Consider the following 22,036-nt stretch of genomic DNA (forward strand, 5'->3'; position numbering starts at 1 on the left):
GGACTCGGCGGCTGCCACACAGCTGCCCGGCCGCCTCCCTCCGGCCCGCCGCAGCGATTTGGAGATCCTGACAGCTCCACCGCAGGCGGACGCAGTCTTGTCTCGTGCTTCCACGTTATCCTATCAGATAAGGGGCGGGGGCAGCGGCCCCTACAGCCTATCAGCGCGAACCACGACCCCGGCGAGCCCAGTAGGAAAGTGGCCAGGAAGAAGGTGATTGGGCGGCGGCGGCGCTCGGGGCGTAGCCCCGCCCGGGCCCCGCCTACCGCTGCCTTCTTCCGCGGGGCGCCAGCCGCCTTAGGCCCGAGCAAGAGCGGACGGCGGGTGGGCGCAGCTGCAGCGTGAGCGCCGGCGGGGGCTGGTGGGCCCCGCACCTTTGCTCCTCCTCAGCGCCCGCGCCCTCGGACATGGTGGCCCCCTGCTCTGTGACCAGCCGGCTGGGCTCGGTGTTCCCCTTCCTGCTGGTTCTGGTGGACCTACAGTACGAAGGTGAGTCGTGTCCTGCCCCGGCCGGAGGAGCGGGCTCCCGGGCCAGGCCTCGCAGCGCTTCCCCGCCTCCGTCCCGGCACGAGTTTCGGGGCGGCCCGGGCGGTGGTGCGGGAGCCGGGGACTCCGTGGCCTGGCTTGGGCCTAAACCCGCCCCTGGGCGGGGGCCGGCTCCCGGTTCCGGGTTTGTCTGGGGAAGAGGTGCGGGACCGGCGGGCCGCGGGGCCGGGACAGCGGGTTTGGAGTGAGGAGTGGGGCTAATGGGGTCGGGGGGAAGCGGGGCACCGGGCAGCGGCTTCTGGGGCGTCCTGGGACGCGGAGACCCGGGCAGCCGTCGGCTCCCGGCCTCGCTCGGGACCCTCGCTTGGCGCCTGGGGACTCTAGGGCAGTGGTGCTGGGAGGAGGCGGTAAAGGTGGCCCAAGGGGTTCCGGGGGTTGGCGGTGGGGAGGATGTCCTGCTGAGTAAGGTGAGGGGGACAGTGTAGAATGTTAAAAGTGAGTAACCGTCACCCTGCTCTGCTGTCTTGTGTCTAGAAGTTGTTAGGTTGCAGTCGTTAAGTAGCCGGTGCAGGCATTCAGGCTCCCGGCGGGCAGGGCACTAAGTTTGTGGCTTTGCAGCCTGTTGTTGGTTCAGCTTTCCTATTACGAGTTCTCTGGAAAAATGTCCCCGTAAGAAGATACGAATGCTTCAGCTTCCCTACGGTCCTACAGTTGGGAATGTTGGCTACTCTAACAGAACAGCAAAAATAGAGGGCTGTCCCGTCTTAGTTGTCAACTTGAGGAGTACGAGTGAAACCTGCAAGCGCTCATTGAACTGACGCTGCTAACTTGGTTACCCTGCGAAATATTCGAGTATAATGACATACCACGTGCACTGACCTATTTTCGTCCCCATGAATAGGCTAGTAGTCAAATTAAACATTTTAATATTGGACTTAATATTAGAGGGAGTGCGGAGCTGAAGTTGGGAATTGTTTACGGTAAAATCCCCTCAAAATTATAAACTTACAAAAAGGAGTAATACTCTCCAATTTTTAGGTGTCATTTATGGCAGTGGTTTTTTTTTTGGAGGAGGGGTTCCCCTGGAGACCATATATTTTTTGGAACACCAAAACAAGATATATAGTGTGATAACATTGGGACAAAGAATTTGACAGTGAAATTGGAATGCCTGGACCACTTTAATATAGGTCATGTATTCCAGTTCTTTTGCGTTTTCTGATGTTAACACCTCCTGCCTGGTGAAGTTTAGCGTTAATCCCCAGTTGTCATTAATTAATTATGGCCACTTAAGAGAAAGTTGCCTATATTGTGCTTAACGTCAATTATTTTTTAAGTTACACAGGTACACACTTATGAATGATTTGCTTTTTCCACTAGCTTGTAGACCACCTTTTTAAAATCGCTGTTCTGTATATGATTCTGTAGGACTCATAACACTTCATATCTCTCCTGTGGTATTTTCCAGAAGAAAAACCTCGCCAGAGAGCTTTTCGGTATGGGAGGCATTGGTAACATTTCTCAGAGGGGTGCTAAAGTGCTGTCTTCTTTAGGGTGTTGTCTGTGTAAAGCAGCAGGGACTTGGTACAGGTGGTAGGGAAGAAAGGAAGATGATCTTACATTTATTGAAGGTCTGCTGTGTGCCAGGTACTGTCCTGGACACCTTTCTGTAATCTGTATCTTATTCATGGAGGTATGTGATGTTATTTCTGCTTTACAGATGAGGGAACTGAGGCTCCAAGAGTTTAATTAACTTAAATAAGGTCACATAGCTGTTAACTCTAAGAGCCATAAGTTTAACTCAAGTTATTTGACTCTAAAGTTCATCTTGTGTGTGGGCTGGAAACAGAAGTTAAGTGGTTGACAGCATAATGTGGGCCCAAGCATTTGTAAGTGGTGGCAGCTGAGAAAAATCAGCATTTTTGTTTGTTTCTTTGCTTGCCACCAGCAATAATGAACAGGAAGGTGATTTCCTGACATGTTTAATACAGCGGTTCTCAAGCCTGAGTGTGCATCACCTGGAGAGCTTTTTAAACAGTGCTGAAACTTACTCCCCAAACTTTTGATTCAGTAAGTCCAGGTAGGACCTGAAATTCTGCATTTCTAAAAAGAAATCACTGGTGAGAATCACTGATGTAATAAATTATATAGTGGAGTTAACTTAGGTATCTGTTATTATATATCTATTATTTTATTTGGTGATGGGGATATAAAGATAAGAAAGAACCTCTGACTTGCATTAGCAAATGGTTAGCTCCTGTTTTCCCAAATAAGTTCTGCCTCTGGGTTCTCTAACCTAAATGTCCTCTGGAGTCATTCAGGACTGTGTGATCCCACTGTTAGGCTTAAGGCTTGGGGAGAGAAGAAATAAATGAGAATGGGTGTGAGAAGAGTGAGTGAGAAACAAGACCTTGCATATGTTGGAGACTGTCGCCAATAATTAGCTTAGCTGGCCTATTTTTTTCTGATTTAAAATATTCATCTTTTTTTTTTCTAGGCTTTTCTGTTAATGTAATTCAGAGGAAGAAAATATGTGATAGGCTCATGAATTGAAAGGTTAAATCTTTTAGCATCCCTTTTCAAAAAGGCCTTTGAAAGGGGGAAGTCCAAAGCACTAGTTTGGGAATAGAATTTTTGGAGCAGAAAGAAAACTTTAGTATAAGCATCTACTTTAGTATTCTCATATTACAGATAAGGAAGCTATTTTAATTCTCTGCTAATGGTGTGTTCTATTTGGTGATTTAAGTAGGAACACAACCTGGGAACCAAACCTTCTTTTATCTCTTTTTCTTCCTCAACATTCTTTCAGGACTCAATTTTTCTTTATTTCACTGAACTGATCTGACTAAACCATATATTTTGGACATTGGGAAAAGAATAGTTAGAAATCTCCTGAGTACAAAAGATGGTGATACTTCTTATGTGAATCTAAATTACTAAAAGTATGTTTTGTGTTCTCTAGGATTTTCTTGACATTATTTAAATATGAAAAGAATAAAGTAGCGAAAACAAAGGACTTTCAGTAATTTATATACAGTAGTCCCCCCTTATCTGTGGTTTCGGTTTTCTTGGTTTCAGTTACTTGTGGTCAACCGTGGTCCGAAAATATTAAATGGGAAATTCCAGAAATAAACAATTCATAAGTTTTAAATTGCGAACTTTTCTGAGTAGCATGATGAAATCTCACGCTGTCTCACTTAGGTCATGAATCATCCCTTTGTCCCATGTATCCTGCCTGTTAGTCACTTAGTAGCTATCTGGATTATCAGCGGTATCTCAGGGCTTGTGTTCAGGTAACCCTTATTTTACTTAATAATGGCCCCAAAATGCAAGCCTAGTGATGCTGACAATTCGGAAATTTGGATATGCCAAAGAGAAGCCGTAAAGTGCTTCCTTTAAGTGAAAAAGTGGAAGCCCTTGACTTAGTAAGGAAAGAAAAAAAATTGTATGCTGAGGTTGCTGATATCCACGGTAAGAACGAATCTTCTATCCGTAAAACTGTGAAAAAGGAAAAAGAAATTTGTGCTAGCTTGGCTGTCGCAACTCAGACTGCAAAGGGTGCGGCCACAGTGTGTGTTAAGTGCTTAGTTAAGATGGAAAAGGCATTATATTTGTCCAGTAAGATATTTTGAGAAGAGGGGACCACATTCACATCTTTTATTACAGTGTATTGTTATAATTGTTCTATTATTGTTGTCAATCTCTTACTGTGTTTAATTTATAAATCAAACTTTATCATAGGTGTGTATGTATAGGAAAAAACATAGTGTATATATAGGGTTCGGTACTGTCTGTGGTTTTGGTATCCACTGGGAGTCTTGGAATGTATTCCCTGAGGATAAGGGGAGATTCTTATAAACTAAGTATTTTAGCAGATGATCAGATTGCTTCTAGAATTATTTTAGATTCATTTAATGATATATGCTATAGTTAGCAATAGTGTCCAAGTCCCAATTCACTTGACTAGTTAGCATTGCAAAGTGCCCAGAAATGCAGTTGATTAGATTCTGTGGGACAGGGGGAGTTGTTCTGAGATGGGTGCCCTGTAGTAATTAGGCTTTACTTTCCCATATGAAGTTAATTAATTTAATTTCTATTGCCATAGTGTTCCTTTGGTTATTGTCCAGCTATTAATCTTTGTTTCTATGGAAATAATAATGGGAACCCAATCACCTGCTCTTAAGAGCAAAAACATCATGTCAACCATAAATTGATTTTTCAAGATCTTCGGAATGCTGCTTTTTAAAAAAATTTTTTAATAAGTTTAAAAAATCTGATGAGTTTATGTTATATGGAGTTCTGGACTATGGAGAAGACTCATTTAATCAGTTAGCAGAGGCTTCACTGTAGTGTTCTTTGGTGAGGTATATGTAGTATAGAACTCTTGGTTTTTGCCTTTGAGTTTACAGACTGCTTGGGGATATAAAACATGCTTTGTGAAGCATCCATGTCCTCTTCCCTACTTTCTCAGTGTAGATTTAGCAGTCCATCTTGTAGTCACTCCACTGTAAACATCCTTTAATTTTCTTGCTCCTGTGCTCTTTTGTTTTACTCACCTGGCAAAATTTGAACTGATTAAATCCAACTTGGCCAACTTGTTTGTCAAACCTCACAGCTGAACATGGATGGAGAAAAATGAAGATAACCTTGCTGACTGGTCTCATTTTAAGCATATAATCTCTATTTCATATGCACACTCAGTACTGCTAACATTTCTACAATTCCCTAGTATGTCTATTGAAAATCAGTGTCTCAAACCTCTTCCTCTTTCCTTAAATCTCCAATTTAAACCCTCCTTTTCTTTCTTCTGTTGCCTCATTCTTTTAGACCTTATCTTTATTGGGAAAATGAAAGCCATCACAGGGCAATTTCCTCTTCTTTCTACCTCTGAATTTACTAGCCTACTTGCATCTCTACCCATTCTGCTAATTTTCTTATATTAATGGATAAAGCATCTCTATTCCTGGCAAAACCCAATTCCTATACTTATGCCCTGGATTCCATTTCCTCTTGCCTTCTGAAAATATTGCTTCTACAGTTATTGTTTTTCTCCTGTATCATCATTTTCTTCCTCTTCTGGGTCATTGACATCAGCACTTCAACATGCTATAGTATTTCCACTATAGTGTTTCCAAAGTTTTGATAGCAGAACTTAAAGAGTGGTTGGTAGTCTCTACTGCTATATTCTCGTCTTCTGTTCTCTTCTCAACCTAATACTCCACTAATACTGCAAAGCCTGACTTATATGACTCCTATTTACTTATATCTCTTTTCATCTTAATCTTCTCCATTGCTAGGCTCCTACCACATCAACTTTACTTCCAAATGCCAAGCTCATTTTTTGACTGTCTTTATTCCTGTTGTTCCTATATTCTGAAGATTTCAGAGAACAGCCAAATGAGCATTCATGTTTCAGTCCTGACGTATTATGTAAGAAGCACGCTCTAGGTCAGTTAATACTCTCCCTTTACCTTTTTGTATTTTCTTCATAAAACTTAATATTGTCTTGAACTACCTCATTTGTATTTCTTGTCTGTCTGTTCCTCTAGAACATAAGCTTTATGGAAAACACTCTTGTCTCTATACCTAAAACATGTTGACGTGAAGTAGATGTGCAGTAAATATTTTTAGAATGGATGAGTGAGGTTGACTGTTTTAACTTTTTTTTTTTTTGGGTAAGGACCATTGCACACTTATTTTCCAAGTTGAAATTCCTTGAACAAGGAGTTCCATCACAACATTTATGCTTCCATAGTTAATTGAAACAAAGACACATGTCCATTGAAATCGAGCAAACTTGGTTACAATAGATGTTATTTTCCTAGTTTACCCAGGAAGATTTCATGCAGGCATTGTTCATATGTACTTGCTACATAACTACTCAGCCTTATCTTCCTTTCAGTTTGGCTTTGTATACTAAAACACTTTTTAGGTTAGAGTAATTGGAAAGAGATGCTTACAAGGTCTAGGGTTTCCAGCTCAGTGTATTTTTATTAAAACTGTTTCATCATTGGTCCTCACTGACTGTGGAATTGCGAAGATAATGAACTTCTTGCTCTTTCTGTGGCCAGATTCCAGTTTCCTGTGTTTCTGTCATGAGACTTTTTTCGGACTCTGCCCCATCTTGCTTTGATCTTGGATTTAGATAGGACCTTTTACAGACAGTACTTTTTTTTTCCCCTTGTGTACCTTTTTAGAATGATCTTAAGGTTCTCTTCCTCCCTGACATTCTAAGTGCTCCAACCTGAACAACCACCCTAAACTTGCTTCTGTTCTGCCACCTGGTCTTGGCTTGAGCCTGAGCATCTCTGACCTTTTATTCTTGCCTTTTTCAGTCTGGTTGCTCCAGTCTTGATTGTGACTGTCAGCACATCATACTTTTTTTTTTTTTTTTTTTTTTCAGTACGCGGGCCTCTCACTGTTGTGGCCTCTCCCGTTGCAGAGCACAGGCTCTGGACGCGCAGGCCCAGCGGCCATGGCTCACGGGCCCAGCTGCCCCACGGCACGTGGGATCCTCCCGGACCGGGGCACGAACCCCTGTCCCCTGCATCGGCAGGCGGACTCTCAACCACTGCGCCACCAGGGAAGCCCAGCACATCATACTTTTAACCCCTCAACTTTATGTTTCTTAAAATTCTTTATATTTTGCTCTCTAAAATATGACAGATTCTAATACTAACTTCAGTGAAAGAGTTAGCTACTCCACCTTTTTTCCTGTCCTTCCTGTATATTTTGCTGACCTTTGGTTGATACTTGTCTATGGAGAAACTTATTGTTTAATTCTGTTCAGGAGATGGCAGGATGTTTGGTTGCCTCATCTCTCAGAATTAGGAGACTGCTTTCATTGTCACTGTCTCCCGGGATGTGGCAATGGAATAAAAAATTATCCATGGCTCAAAATAACACAGTTGAGATATTGCAAAAACAGCCACATTTGCAATTTTTAAAGAAATGTATTAGTGTATTTATGAGTCTTTGGTAGTAGTATCAGTTTGATTTTTTAATTGTTATTACATAGCTTCTATTATTCTGACGAATTATACATTTAAGAAGGAATTTAGTTACATTCATTCAATAAATATTGAGTGTCCGCTTTGTGAAAGGTACTGAACTAGGTGATAAAAAGAAGAAAAGACCGTTCATTCTCTCCGACTTGCTTTCGATCAGGTTTGGGACTGTGGGGGTTGTGAGAGGCAGGCAAACTGTGAAGGTCAGCTTATTGAGACTGGGGTATTGCAAAGTGAAGTCATGTACTTGTGAGTGGAGGGATGCACAGTATAGCAGGAGCATAGGAGGAACTTTTCCCACCTTCTCACTGAAGTAGTTAGGGAAAGTTTCACAAAGGAACCAGCATTTGAGGGCAGAATCCTGATAGAGGAGTGGGAGTTATCCAGGTAGGCAAGGGGGGGAGGCCTTTTCATGGCATAGCAAGTTTAAAGGGATGCAGCATAAGAACTAGTATGTTCAGGAAAGTTCGGCCAGTTCATTATGTTATTGGAGTATAAATTAAGAGTTGAAGGAGTGAGGGGTGATAAGGCTGGACCCACATCAAGGGACCTGATCAAGAAGGGTCTTGTTTGCCTTTAGATCTGAAGGGACTGAGGTTGAATCTAGCCAGCGACCTGAAAATACTGCAGAATTGTTACTAGGAGTGCATCTTGGGAGGATTGCTCTTGCAGTAGCATGGGGGCTGGATTTGGAGGAAGGTGAGAGAAGATCCCGGTTAGGAGGCACACCATCTCTTTCGGGGAGAAGGCGGCCTACACAACCGCCACGTACACTATGGCAAGTTCTGTTATGGAAAAGTGACCAAGATGCACTGGAGGAATAGTAATTCTCCCTGGATGATTGAAATTTTTGTAGAGGAAGTGGTATTTACTTATCACATTATTAAATAGAAATTATATTGGGTAAAATTGTAACATAATAAAGATCTGAGTTTTATTTAAAAGGCACAGAGAAATGCTGGATACCTCTTTTAATCATAGAAGGCAAGAGAAAGTTAGTTTGGAGAGGAGCTCAACCTTTGGGGTGACAGTATACATAACTTTTTGGAGGGATACCACATTACATTATTTGAAGGAATAGTACAAATGAAAGAATGTAGATGGATGTTTTGGTGCAACTTATACAAGAGGTAAAGGTGACCCCAACTTGCATGCACTGCCTTCGTGACCAGGAAAGTGACCCTGTGGCCATGGGAAGCCAGCCTGAGGCTCAGCTCTCAGTGTCCCTGTCTCCCAGTGTGTGCTTGTGAGAGAGATACTTTGCCATGCCAGGTTCGTGGGCCCCCGTTTGTGCAAGCTGGTGTTATGGTCACCCAGTTCTTCGGATTTCATCTGCTCATTCAGGTAGTGAGGCTCAGTGAAATCACACAGGTGGGTATCATTTGTCAGTGAACAGTTTGTGCCGTTCCAGTAGGGACTGATTCACACTGTTTTCCAAGTATAACACATGTTCTGTTGCATTCAGCCAGCTTGCTCAGTCGTCATGGTTTAGTGTCTTGGTATCCTGAAGAGTTTGGGATTCAGCCACCTCATTGGTTCTGCAGCTTCATCAGTTTCTCAGCGTATTCTCTCTCCTCATGACACTGCTGAAGAAAATATTAGGCAGTGTCCTTCACAGCCCCACCATCGGGGTCAAAGCAGCAAGACACGGCCAGGTAGACGGAGGAGGCGTAGAGCTCCAGTCTGGTGGTCGATGGGGGCCTCCGAGTCCTGGTGGTCGCTCCGGCACACCCGCGAGGGGGCCTCGGTCATGGTGGCAGGTGGCTGAGGAGGGGCCTCCAGGGTGCTGTGGGGAGGTGTTGCAGCGACGGTTTGACCCAAGCTCTGTCAAGCCCTGTTGAAGCAGGACACCGCTGTGGCTCTCCGTGAAGAATGTCTGGCTGGGGGCATCTGGACAGAGTACTTCAGGGAACTTCACAAATATGTTCTTGGTTCCCACTAGACTTCAGGCTCCGCTTGTGAGGTTGGAAAGGATTGTGGCTAAAATGTTACATTAAATGATGGGTTCGGTGAGTGAAGCATACAAGGCTTAGTAGCTGTGGAAAGAAAGCTTAGCCTGGTTTATATGGGGAAAAGTTTCCTGAGCTGTGCTGCAAAGAAAGCTAGGCTTTGGAATTGAATCTTATTGTGACAGTTACTGTGAGTCTTCAGGCAGATTGGGTAACTTCTTTGAGCCTCAGATTCCTCAGTTATAAAAGTATGGAAGATGTTTACTTTCTACGTTTGTTGTGAAAATTAAGTGAAATAAATATACTGAAAGTATCCACTGTATAGTAGGTTCTTAATTTCTTTCTGTGTTACATCTTTCCTGTTAGACATTTTCATGAGTGGATAAGGAAAGTACTGTGACTAATGGTTTATCTCATATCCAGATTTCTTACCTCCTCAAGCAATCTGGAATCTTCTATTCAGTACATTGATCTGATCTTCCCTTTTGAGAAAATATAAGTGGGAGATGTTTGAAATCTTCTTGCTAATTTGAAGACTACGTCCTTTCCCCCAACATGTTGAGAACACATAGATAAACCCATCAACTTGCCCTAGTAATTAATTGTTCTTACTGTGACAGGCTGGATCCTTCCATAGCCCACACACAGCATTTTCACCATTCTTATTTGCATCCCTAGTTCATTCTCTAGTATCATTTTAACATGGTTTCTGCACACGTTTCTGCATAAGTGATGCACAATCCTTTATATTTTACACTAGGAACTGTAAACGTTTATGGGTGTAGAGTTTATATTAGAATTTACCTTTACAAGATCAAAATGAACTATCTTTAATTGTTTTAATTTCCCCACCTCTATCTCTTAAAAGGATTTAAAGTAAAACCTTATTTTGTGAAACGTTCTACATTTACAAAGGTGGGGAATGGTATCATGAATCCCCAAGTACTAATCTCCCAGCTTTAACAATTTTCAACCCACGAGCAATCTTATTTCATCTATACCTGTGGATTATTTTGGAACATTTCACATGACATCATTTCATTCATAAATATTTTAGTATTTATGAAAGATAAGGACTTTAAAATTTTAGAGCCTGTATCATCTATATTCCCCGCAGTGTCTGATTATAATGCTATATCTTTGAACTACAGTTTAACGAAAACGTTTAAGGCAGGGTTATTTTGCTCTTCTTCCTCACTTATTAGGCTGCTTAATTATAAAATATGTCTCTAGTGTTAACAAATACTCTCTAAAAGTTTTCAGTTGCAAGTGATTATTTAATCAGTACATTGTTAACAAAACACATTCCTCAGTTTACTTTCTTTTTAAGCGCATGAATACATTCTTACTAGAAAAAATTAAACAGTACAGAAATACATACTATATCTTCTTTTTAAAGCATAAATGAAATCTGAGTATATTTACTGTAATGAAACTTGCTGTCCTTGGTTCACACCACCACAGTCCTTTCCATTCTTTCCCGCCTCTAATCTGTTTTCCACACCGCAGGCAAAGTGATCTTTTTAAAATGTAAATCAGATAGTCAGTTCCTTGCTAAAAAGCTATCTAATGACTTCCCTTTGCTCTTAGAATAAAACCCAGATTTCTTACCAGAGCCTGCAAGGCCCAGTGTGATCTATATTGCCTGAATCCTCTATCCTTCTTAACATGCTGGGAGCCTCCTTTTGATTCCTTAGAGTTGAGCTTGGCTTTGAGCTTATTTTCTGCTCCTTGCCTGGTCACATTCTGGCATGCTGGAGGCTTCTTGTCATTCAGGACTGCTCTCCCGCCTTTTATGCTTTAACTCAAACATCTTCTCAGGGAGGACTTACTTGACTATATTAAGTCCTCCTCTTCCTTGCCTCTGGCAGAAATGATCTTGTTTATCCAGCTTTTTCTCCACTGCATTCCTACTGCTAGATTAGTCAGTGCATAGACCTTTGGTCTGTTTTTTAATGTGTGTGGCATCCTGTGGATCTGTAAGAATGTCAATTGTATTCATTTTTAGATTTTTTTTTTTTTTTTTTTTTTGCTCCACTAAGTTTGGTTCCTTAATTTTCTTATTTGGTGTTAGTTTCTTATGGATTGATTTTATAATTAGCTTTGTTTTTCAGAATTGCTCATTGCTAATCTTTGAATTCTGATTGTGGGAGAAGGCCGATTGCCTGTCTGGAGGCTGAGAAATCCCCAGGGCCCCTTCCTTTTCCTTGTATCAGAGTTTGGATCCCTCAGAGAACTGCAGCCACCTCCATGGTACATTTCCCCTGAGAGGGTCTTTGGATATGATTTTGCCCACCAATCTAATCCTGTCCTTTTTATGTTTTGAGAGTTTCCCCCAAATTTCTGTATTTTAGGTGGCCCTCTTCTTCTTTAAAAACATTTTTTTTCCAGCAAGGTTATGCATTTATCTTTTTAAGTGAATTCTGTCATTTCTAGAATTTGAGCATGTTGGGAGGTAGGCTCATGTGCTTAGGTGACTGTCTTACTCTAGTCCCCATGGACTACTTTCTTCAAAAAAAAATTTTTTTAATGTAAGGGGTAGTTTTTATCAGCCAGTCTTTCCTCACTGAAAGGATTTACATTAAAAAAAATTTGTTTTTGTAAAAATCTTAAAAATATACCAAAGTAGAGAAAATAGTATCATTTACCACTGTGTACCGTCTGTCACCCAGCTTCAAAAATTACCAACACCAGGTCGCTCCTATTTCATCTATATTTTCATCCTCCTCTCCAAGATGATTTTGACGTCAGTCCCGTTCTTCACATTATGTATTCTGTAAATACTTCAGTATGTGGCAGAGACTCCAATGTAATGCTGGAAAGTAGCCTCTCTCTCCAGAGTCCATGATTACCTGCCGTCTAGGGGGTCCTCATAAAGCTAAAGGCTGCTGGGTTCTCCTCGGTGCTGTTTTGGGAGAGGCTGCCTTATTCATTACTGTTATGGCCACAGCCTTACATATAGATTTCAGTAACATTTGTTAAGTGAAACATTAATTTCCATAATCTTCATTATGAAAAGTAGGTTATATTTTTGGAAATGGTATGGAATAGGTGGAAACAGGTGACCCTCACATTCTGAATATAATCAGTTTCTAAATCTATATTGCATAGTGAATTTTCACAGGGCAGGAGCCTATATCTTCATTTTAAGTGGGAAAAATAACAGTACTTTCCCAGCCCACTGAGATCCCCCAACTGATTTCTCCAAATTTTACCCACACGCTCTTAAATAGGTTAGATATTTTCACATTTTTGCCCTAAACAAATAGGGCTGTGCAGGACCCTGAGTTTTTTGTTTTAAATTAATTTTATTGAAGTACAGTTGACTTAAAATGTGTTAATTTCTGCTGTACAGCACAGTGATTCAGTTATACATACACACACACACACACACACACACACACACACATACATACATACATTCTTTTTCATATTCTTTTAGGGTTTATCACAGGATATTGAATATAGTTCCCTATGCTATACAGTAGGACCTTTTTATTTATCCATTCTATATATAATAGTTTGCATCTGCTAATCCCAAACTCCCAATGCATTCCTCCCCCACCCCCTTTTCCCCATTGGCAACCACAAGTCTGTTTTCTGTGTCTGTGACTGTTTCTGCTTTGTAGATAAGTTCATTTGTGTCATATTTTAGATTCCACATAAAGTGACATCATATGGTATTTGTCTTTTTCTGACTGACTTTCTGATAGTCTCTAGGTCCATCCATGTTGCTGCAAATGGCATTATCTCATTCATTTTTATGGCAGAGTAGTATTCCATTGTATATCTGTACCACATCTTTATCCATTCATCTTTTGATGGACATTCAGTAGATTGTTTCCATGTCTTGGCTGTTGTGAATAGTGCTGCTGTGAACAAAGGGGTGCATTTTATCTCTAAATTATAGTTTTAGGGCTCCAAATTTTTGAGACCACCAAGTTAAAGTTTCCTCCTTCCCCCTCTCCCTTTTTCCCTTCCTCCGTTGTACAGAGGGCTCCAACAGGCAGCCAAGGTAATAAAACACTATACAGAAACTGCAGACCAGGAATAGGAAAAGCAAGCTGCTTTGTTTAGTAGGGTAAATAGTAAGGTAAAGTGCATTTCATGTGGCTTTTTGCTCTATTCGTTGAAATCAGGAATTCACTAGCTTTTGATGACTGAAATAGCAGGCAGTTGCTCAAATAGTCACTCTGGGTGTCTTCCTGATCTCCTGCTCTTTCTTCACTTGACCTCTGCATCCAGACAGTTGACATAAGTCACAGGTAGTCATCTTTTTCTTTCTCTTATTTTTCTAAGCAGTGTATTCTTCTCTGTTTCCATTGCTACTACTCCACGGTCAGGTCAGCGTCATGTCGCCTGGGTTATTGTAACAGAGAGTTTATTGGTTTCCCTCGTCCCTTCTGGCTGTTTACTGGAATCCTCTAGCAGTGAAAGTGACCCACTCAGAGCAATGAAGTCATGATGGAGAGGGGAGCTGGCTGAAATCCTGGACTTGGAGTTCTCTGAAAGCCTCATTAATCTTGAGCTCTGGGCTTCTAAGTATGATGTTCTTTGTGTTTGGAGTGCTGCTTTCTCTCTTCAGCCTATTCCCACAGGTCCATCCTCCCCATTTGTCTGTCAGGTTTCAGGGGGGACCTCGGGGAGACCGCACCCCCCACCTCACCCCCAGCACTGTCCCGTAGAACTTTCTGTGATGGTGGCAAATGTTCTGTATCATCCTTGCTGTCCCACACACTAGCTGCTAGCTATCCAGCATTTACACTGTGACTAGTGAGACTGAGTAGTTGAATTTTAAATTTAATTTTAACTACAGGTGTTAGGCGCCTTCACTTGTGCCCTCACAGCACCCTGTGTGTATTCCTCGCATCCAAACACTTACTGTAGTGTATGTTTTCCCAACATTTTGTTACTAAACATTTGCAAGTTGAAACAGTTTTATACTGTCCAGTCCTATACCCATCACCTAAGCTCTATCATTAATGTAATTAGTATACTTGGTTTTTGTTTTCTTTTGGCTGCGTCGCGCAGCATGCAGGATCTTAGTTCCCTGACCAGGGATCGAACCTGTGCCCCCTGCATTGGGAGCGCGGAGAGTCTTAACCACCGGACCGCCAGGGAAGTCCAGTATGCTTGTTTTTAACACATATCCATTTGGGCATGTCTCTATCCATCCATTCATTAATCCTTTTTTAAAAAATGTTTTTCAAAATAACATCAATACACAGGTCCCTAAATAACATGCATATCATCAGTAGTTTTGGGGGGGATTAAAATTTATATACAATAAAATGTCCACTTTGTCCAAGCATAAATCTGCTGGGCTTTGATAACCGCGTGTGCCTGTGTAACCCTGGCCTCCACCAGGGCTCGAGCGCTCAGCGCCCCGGAGAGCCCCTCCAGCTCCTGCCCGTGGTCCCCGCACCTTCCTGAGGGGTGACTTCGGATTTTTTTTCCCTGCAATGTCCCTTTACACACTGAAACACGTAACATCATGTTCCCTGTAAAAGAGAAGTGCTTTGGCTGCTTCGTGTCCATATGCGCCTTCTACACACGTTTGAACTTCAGAACAAAAATACTCTATTTCCTACCTAACAAGGTACAGCTCTTCTTATAAGCGAAGAAGTTCTCACCTGTACCCTGGTTGAGAAGATACATTTCCAACAATCACTGTGTCTGTTACTGGCTGTTACTAATTACTACTCTGAGTCCATCACTGTCCTGTTCAGTATTCACTTATATAAAAACGAAATTGTAAAGTTAATTCCAACAGCATATTGTAAAATAAAAATGGGAATTAGAGAAAATGTGGTTAGTACAGTTTATTCTCCTTATTCATGGCACTTATATTCCATATGTCTTTACGAATGTTGAATTAGCAAATACTGAACCATTGTACGTGGGAGGAAATTCAGGGTTAGGATCCTGCAAGGCCTCAGGTCACTACATGTTTGTTAGCAGATCAAAACATAACTTTGTTTTGTGTATGTTTCTGTTTAAAAATATCTTATTTAATATATATTATTGATTGACTAACATTGAACTCATGGCCAGCAGCATTATCATTCATGTCTGAATGAAGCTTATCTAACAAACTTATTTTCTTTTATTTAATTAAAAAATTTTGTTTTAGTTTTTTGCCCGCTCTGCGTGGCTTGCAGGATCTTAGTTCCCCGACCAGGGGGCGAACCCATGCCCCCTGCAATGGAAGCGCGGAGTCCTAACCACTGGACTGCCGGGGAATTCCCTAAACATATTTTCTTCGAAAGGCACAGTACAGTCTCTTGCCCTTAGTAACACTAGGCAACACTATGCTTGGGGGCCATTTTAAACAGTGAAATAACCAAAAAAAAAAAAACCCACAAGAATAAAAAAATGACACCAAATACACTGTAGAAAGGACACTTGCTTATAACATGAGAGCTCACACAGGAAGAAAAAGTATCACCTTGTTTGACTTCAGCTCGGAACGTGCACTTTGAGGGACTCAAGTGTGCCACCATTCTGCACATTCACATGTCCTCAAATGACTGCCAAGGCACCCTGAATATTAATTTGGGGATTACACATGAATTGGAGGGGGTCACAAATGCATTTTCGGGAGTGGGCAAATTCTGAGATACAGAATCTGTGAATTGTGAGGATTGACCGTATATACAAATAAACGTGTATAAATAAGCAAAGAGAAAATGTGCAAAGCTACTACAGTCCTGAGTCTGTAATTAGTCACGAGGTCAGAGTTGATATATATGGCATCCTTTGTCAACTTCCTGTTCCATACTTCTCATGCCTTCGGCTGGAACCTCAGCCACTCTGGCTTCTTTACCTGATGGCGTAACCCAGACCTTTGTTCCTGAAGGGTCTGAGTGCTTAACTGTTCTGTTTTTGGTTGCTGTAGTTTTTAATTAACCTTTAGTATTGGGCATGGAAGTACTAACACCCTAGAGAATCCGCTGGGTTCCAGATGTAGCCCTCTTTGCCACTCCTGTATAGCAGCAAACGCCATTTTTCCTTGATAAGCAACCACTTGCAGCTGGACAGCTAGCTGATGCTTTATCTCAGTTTCGTGCTGCATTATTAGGTTTGTATCTTGGAGCCAAAACCCTCAGTGGCCGTCCTAGTGAATTCTAATTTATAGTTCTTTTTTTTGGATAACATTTAAAATAAATATTATTTACTGTTTAAGTAAAATATTTAAAAATATATATAGGATTCTGGGTGAAGTAGGTTAATAAATGCATAACAGTCAAATGCGTGTGTATCCAACATAAGAGAATTTTCCATGTAACTTAAGTTACAACTGTAAGTACCAGGAAAAATTCAAGATAATTTTGACAGAACACTTTTCTCAGTGTATTATAGTCATCCCTAGGTTTTGTGGGCTCTATGGCTTTTGTCAAAGCTACTCAAGTTTGCCATTGTAGCATGAAAGCAGCCTTAGGCAGTGTGTAATGAAGGGGCGTGACTGTGTTCCAGTAAAATTTTATTTACAAAAACAGTTTGCTGAGCTCTGCTCTAGTAAGTGGGCACACATCAGTTAATGATACCAGATACAGTGTTATATTCCACTCTTCTTGTTCTAACACCTTTAGAATCCATTCCCACATGTTCCATGGGTTTCTGCTAGTTTATCAGCAAAGTCTTGCAGTTCTTTTGGTGTGTAAACTATTTTTCTTAGGTCATAGTGTATATACCTGCTAGTGACATCTGGAATGGTTAGGGTGGGTCTGAGTGAGCATCCCCTTTCATGGCATCTTCCCTAAGTAGTCCTAGGAATTGTAAGCAGTGGAAGGCTAGGTTTCTCTGATAGTGGAAGGCAAGCTGCTTCTACTGGTAAAGGAGGCTCAGAAGGGCTGGGAGGTTTAAGTTGGTCAGTTTCATCCAGGTACAACCAGATGTCTCCATTCGAAGTCTGAGGATCCCATTCTTTACTAATACGTGTCCTGAATTTCACAGGCGAAACTTGGCGAGACTCTGAATTCGACTATTGTTTTAATTCAACAGCCCTCAAAATTAAATTTTGTGCCTGATTTTCAGCTAAATCAGCTCTGTGGCTACAAAAAAAATAAAAAAAGAGAGAGAGAGATGGTTTCAAGGCTGCCATGGAATCTCTCAGACTGAGTGGAGCTAGGAGTTAGCCCCGAGCTTGTTATTTTCTCTCTGTAAGTGCTCTAGTGTGCTCAGAGGAACCCACCCCACGTTGCAGTCCTTATATTCATCATTACTGCTATGATGGTCAAGTGCAGCAGCCACTTCGGTTTCCAAGGCATGTGCCTCAGTTAGTACTCATTTTCTGTCAACCACAAACGATATCTTCATTAATTGATTCTACTGCCTGCTACAGATGACTAACCTCTTGTTTCTCATTGACAGGGAACTCAGCCCTGCACTCAAGCTCAAGGGCATGACCAAACCAATCCTTAAATCCCATGTTTGTGGCTCTCTTAGAACCACTCCTAGTACCATTTGTGTATAAAAGTCTGGGTCCCTGCAGGAGACAGAAACCACAGGTGATTTTAAAGGGGGAAGTTTAATATAAAGAATTATTATGATGGGAGGGTGACCATAATGATGTAGAGAGAACTCTGCAGGATAGTCTAGGACTGAGAGACACTCCCCAAGGAAGGGCCAACTTGGAGGGGGACCCTCTCCTCAAGGCTGGGGTTCAGACTTCATCGGAGACAGTATAGTTGCAGGCTAGGGTTGCTGGTAGGAAAGTGCGCTGAGTTGTCGGGGATAGAGCTGGTCCACAGTGGCTGCGGAAGCGAGAAACCACCTTCTCAGGTGTAGGTGAGCCCCAGCTGGTGGGCTTGGGTGTGGGGGGGAGTTGGGGTGCTGCTGTGGGTGTGAAGCCTGGAGTACATGGCGTCCTGCTTGGGAGGGGGTGTGTGACCAAGGCTCCAGGTGGCTGAGGGACTGGATCCCTGGGTGTACGGCTAGGCCAGGGCACCACTGGATGTCCTCCCCGCTGCACGCCACGCAGCAGGAGCCAGAAGGAAGTAAAGGCAGCAGTGGGGACCAGGAGGTGTCCTTCCTGCAGTGCCCCTTCAGCACCCTTTCCTGACAAAGCCTAACACTGTGCTCAGCGTAAAGAAGAATGCTTACACGCTCCGGCCCGTCATTACAGTCAAGAGCTGAAGGATGAATTCAGAGCCGAGAGGCAGCACGTTGGTTGAAAATTGGCCTGGTCAGTCGGATCGTATTATTCTACTCACGATTCCTCGCCAGCTCCCGATTTTGCTAAGAGTGAAGCCAAAGCTGTACCTAGTCGGACCCTCTACTACTACTCTGACCTCATCTTATTTGTTATCTCCCTTGTTGGCTCTGTGGTAGCCATCCTGACCTCCCTGCTGTTTCCACGACATACCTGGCATGCTCCTGACCCAGAGCCCTTGCACTAGCTGGCCCTTCTTCTTGGCAAGCTCTTATCCTAGTAGATATCTGCCTGGTGAGTCCTCACTTTCTTCAAGTAGGTCTTTGCTCAGATGTCAACTTCTCAATGAGGCCCTTGACCACCTTAGTTAATACTGAAAGCCCCGCCACTCCTGACCCCCCTCATGCAGCTCTACTTTTTACCTACCTTACTTTGTAATTCACTCCTTTCTTATGTCTGTCTCCTGCTACTATAATGTCAGGTGCCATGAGTGATAGAGGTTTTTGTTTTGCTCACTTATCCCAAGTATCTAGAACAGTGCCTGGTGCCCTGTAGATGCTCAGTAAGTTCTTGATTATTGTAGTGGACTCTAATATTCGTTGAAGTGAAATTCTAGTTTAACAAAGCAATTCTAATTTTGTTGTTGAACAACAAATTATAAATATTTTTGGTAGTACCGTGTTAGGCAGTTTTCCTTGCATTTTGTAGACTGGGTACATTCTTTTGACTAACTAGGTCGATATGGGTATATTTTTGGGTGGCTTCTACTCTATAAAATGAAGCACTGTTTGTACTTTATTGTTACTTTCTCTAGGTCGCTTTTCAGCTTCTGTGACTTTTCTCATCTAAGTAAATGAAGGAGGCCGACAGCTATTTTTTAAACATTTTATTCTTTAGAATTAAGTCTTGGTTCGTGGAAAGTTAATTTATTATTATTTTTATTTGTTTTTAGGTGCTGAATGTGGAGTAAATGCAGATGTTGAGAAACATCTTGAATTGGGCAAGAAACTTCTTGCGGCTGGACAGCTAGCTGATGCCTTATCTCAGTTTCATGCTGCAGTAGGTTTGTATCTCAGAACCAAAACACTCAGTGGCCATCTTAGTGAATTCTAATTTATAACCCTTTTTCTGGATAACATTTAAAATAAATATTATTTATTGTTTAAATAAAATATTTTAAAATACAGGGTTCTGGGTGAAATAGATTAATAAAAGCACAATATTTGAATACATACGTATCTAACGTAAGATTTTTCCACGTAATTGAGACTTAACAACTATTAAGTACTAAGAAAAATTCAAGATAATTTTGACAGAACACTTTTCTCAATGTATTATAGTCATCCCTAGATATCCTCACAGGATTGGTTCCAGGGCCCCCTTGGATGCTTAAACCTGTGGCTACTCGAGTCCCTTATATAGAATAGTGTAGTATTTGCATGTAACCTACACACATCCTCCCGTATACTTTAAATCATCTCTAGATTACTTATAATACATAATGTAGTACAAATACTATATAAACAGTTGTAAATGTAATGCAAATGCTATGTGAATAGTTGCGCAGCGAATTTTTTCCCGAATATTTTCTGTCTGTGGTTGTGGAACCTGTAGGTACAGAGGGCCGACTGTATATATTTTTCTGCCTCCTTAAGCAGATTTCACTGAATACAGTTTTAATTTTCTTGATGATTCTTGATCAGTATAATAGTTACTTTGAGGCCCTTGGGGGATCCTGCAGTTCATCTCCTGTTCATTGTTGGTCAGACTCTCTCTACCCCTTAGGCTGTTGCTTTTCTTATTGCTCACTTGTGTCTGTCTGTAGCATCAACTATCTTTGCAGTGTGTAATCTGTTGGGACTGTGAGAAACGAGGTGACCAGAGTAAACAGGTTGTGAATGAGGTCTTAGAGGATTTTCTTATGAGTCACTACATAAAGTTCTTTGCTAAAGCTTTTTGATATCGTTATTCCTCATTCTTTTTTTTTTTTTTTTTTTGTGGTGCATGGGCCTCTCACTGCTGTGGCCTCTCCCCTTGCGGAGCACAGGCTCCGGACACGCAGGCTCAGCGGCCATGGCTCACCGGCCCAGCCGCTCCGCGGCATGTGGGATCCTCCTGGACCGGGGCATGAACCCGTGTCCCCTGCATTGGCAGGCGGACTCTCAACCACTGTGCCACCAGGGAAGCCCTCCTCATTCCTTTTTTATTTACTTATATATACTTACCTTTATTTGGGATAGTTAAGAGTGACAAGTCAACCTGCAGAGTAATGAGTAGTGTATTTTTAATAAGATATAGTTCTGCTCACCAGAAGAATTATCCTATTGTTGTAACTTACTATATAAGCAAAAAGTAGTTAGGTTTTGGTTTGGTGATATTTTTCTTCATGCTTTTTCTTGAACTTAGATTTTTATTACTGACGTTACTAGCTCTCTGGAATAATAGGAAACCTAGATTTTAATCTTGGCTTTGCACTTGATAATTCTGTGACATTGGTCAAGTTACGTAAGAAAGTGTAGGCTTAAAGAAGTGACCTGCACATTCCCAGCAGTTTCACTTTGCCACGGAAAAAAGGACTTTCTGTGAAGATTAGATGAGAGAAATGTATATAAAGATTTCTTTGAAAATAGGGGACAGTTACATGTGTAAGGTATGTAGAAATACTGTATCTTCGAAAATTAAGACTTTTCTAAAAGCAAATTTACTATGTTAATAGGGTTTTCTTAACTATGTGGAGCTTCTAAGGGGAAGGTTTTTCCATTTCAGTGACTAGCTCACCTTGGAAAGTTGTAGTTAATTGGTACTATTTGCAGTAGTTACTTTTCGCTAGAGACGGTATACTGTGTGACCGGGTCATTCCTAAGTCCACACTTTCTCTGGTGATTTGAGTTGTCTTCAGTGCTGCAGCACGGTAATTAACATTTTTTCAGTTATTGTCTTAGATAAAGCATGTCTTAAAAAAAAAAAACTGATTCTTCCTTGCTACCATGAGAATTTTGGAATATGTATATGAACTATATAAAGAAGAAAATCCAGTCTCTGCCCACGTAACTACTGTTGACCTGAAGTGAATTTCCTTCTGCTTTCAGACACAGTCACTGTAAGTTTCACTAATTCTTAGATGTCAGATCATTCTTATGGCCAGTTTTGCTGACCAAGTGCCATATATTTTACATTTATTGCACATTCTAAATCAAATATGAATTGAACCAGAAATATTATATATCTGGCTAGTATGCGCTAAATATAGTTCCTCTGTTTCTTACTCATTCTTCAAGCTAATTACAATTTTTGTGGGAAATAACCTGTATTTCCCACAAAGTCATTAGCAAAGGCTACTGACTTTGCTCTTTTGTCCTTACCTTCCAAGGGAAATTGATCAGGGAAGAAAGTTCAGTGATGCTTAGCTGGGAACATATATGGATTTTTTGTTTTTTTAT

General features: G+C 41.5%; 1 protein-coding gene and 1 pseudogene across 1 annotated transcript in view; one reads left to right on the forward strand and one right to left on the reverse strand.

The window, feature by feature from the left end:
- The first annotated feature begins 291 nt into the window (after positions 1–291).
- The window catches only part of DNAJC3 (DnaJ heat shock protein family (Hsp40) member C3), an 83,584-nt gene continuing 61,839 nt past the window's right edge, over positions 292–22,036 (forward strand). The window contains exons 1-2 of the mRNA XM_059995736.1: positions 292–489; positions 19,549–19,659. Coding sequence (XP_059851719.1) covers positions 408–489; positions 19,549–19,659 — 193 coding nt within the window. The 5' untranslated portion in view covers positions 292–407. The remainder of the gene's footprint in view (positions 490–19,548; positions 19,660–22,036) is intronic.
- Positions 7,418–10,513, reverse strand: LOC132413960 (ferritin heavy chain pseudogene; annotated as a pseudogene).

Source organism: Delphinus delphis, chromosome 18 (assembly GCF_949987515.2).
Source record: "Delphinus delphis chromosome 18, mDelDel1.2, whole genome shotgun sequence".
In the NCBI taxonomy this organism is placed as follows: Eukaryota; Metazoa; Chordata; class Mammalia; order Artiodactyla; family Delphinidae; genus Delphinus; species Delphinus delphis.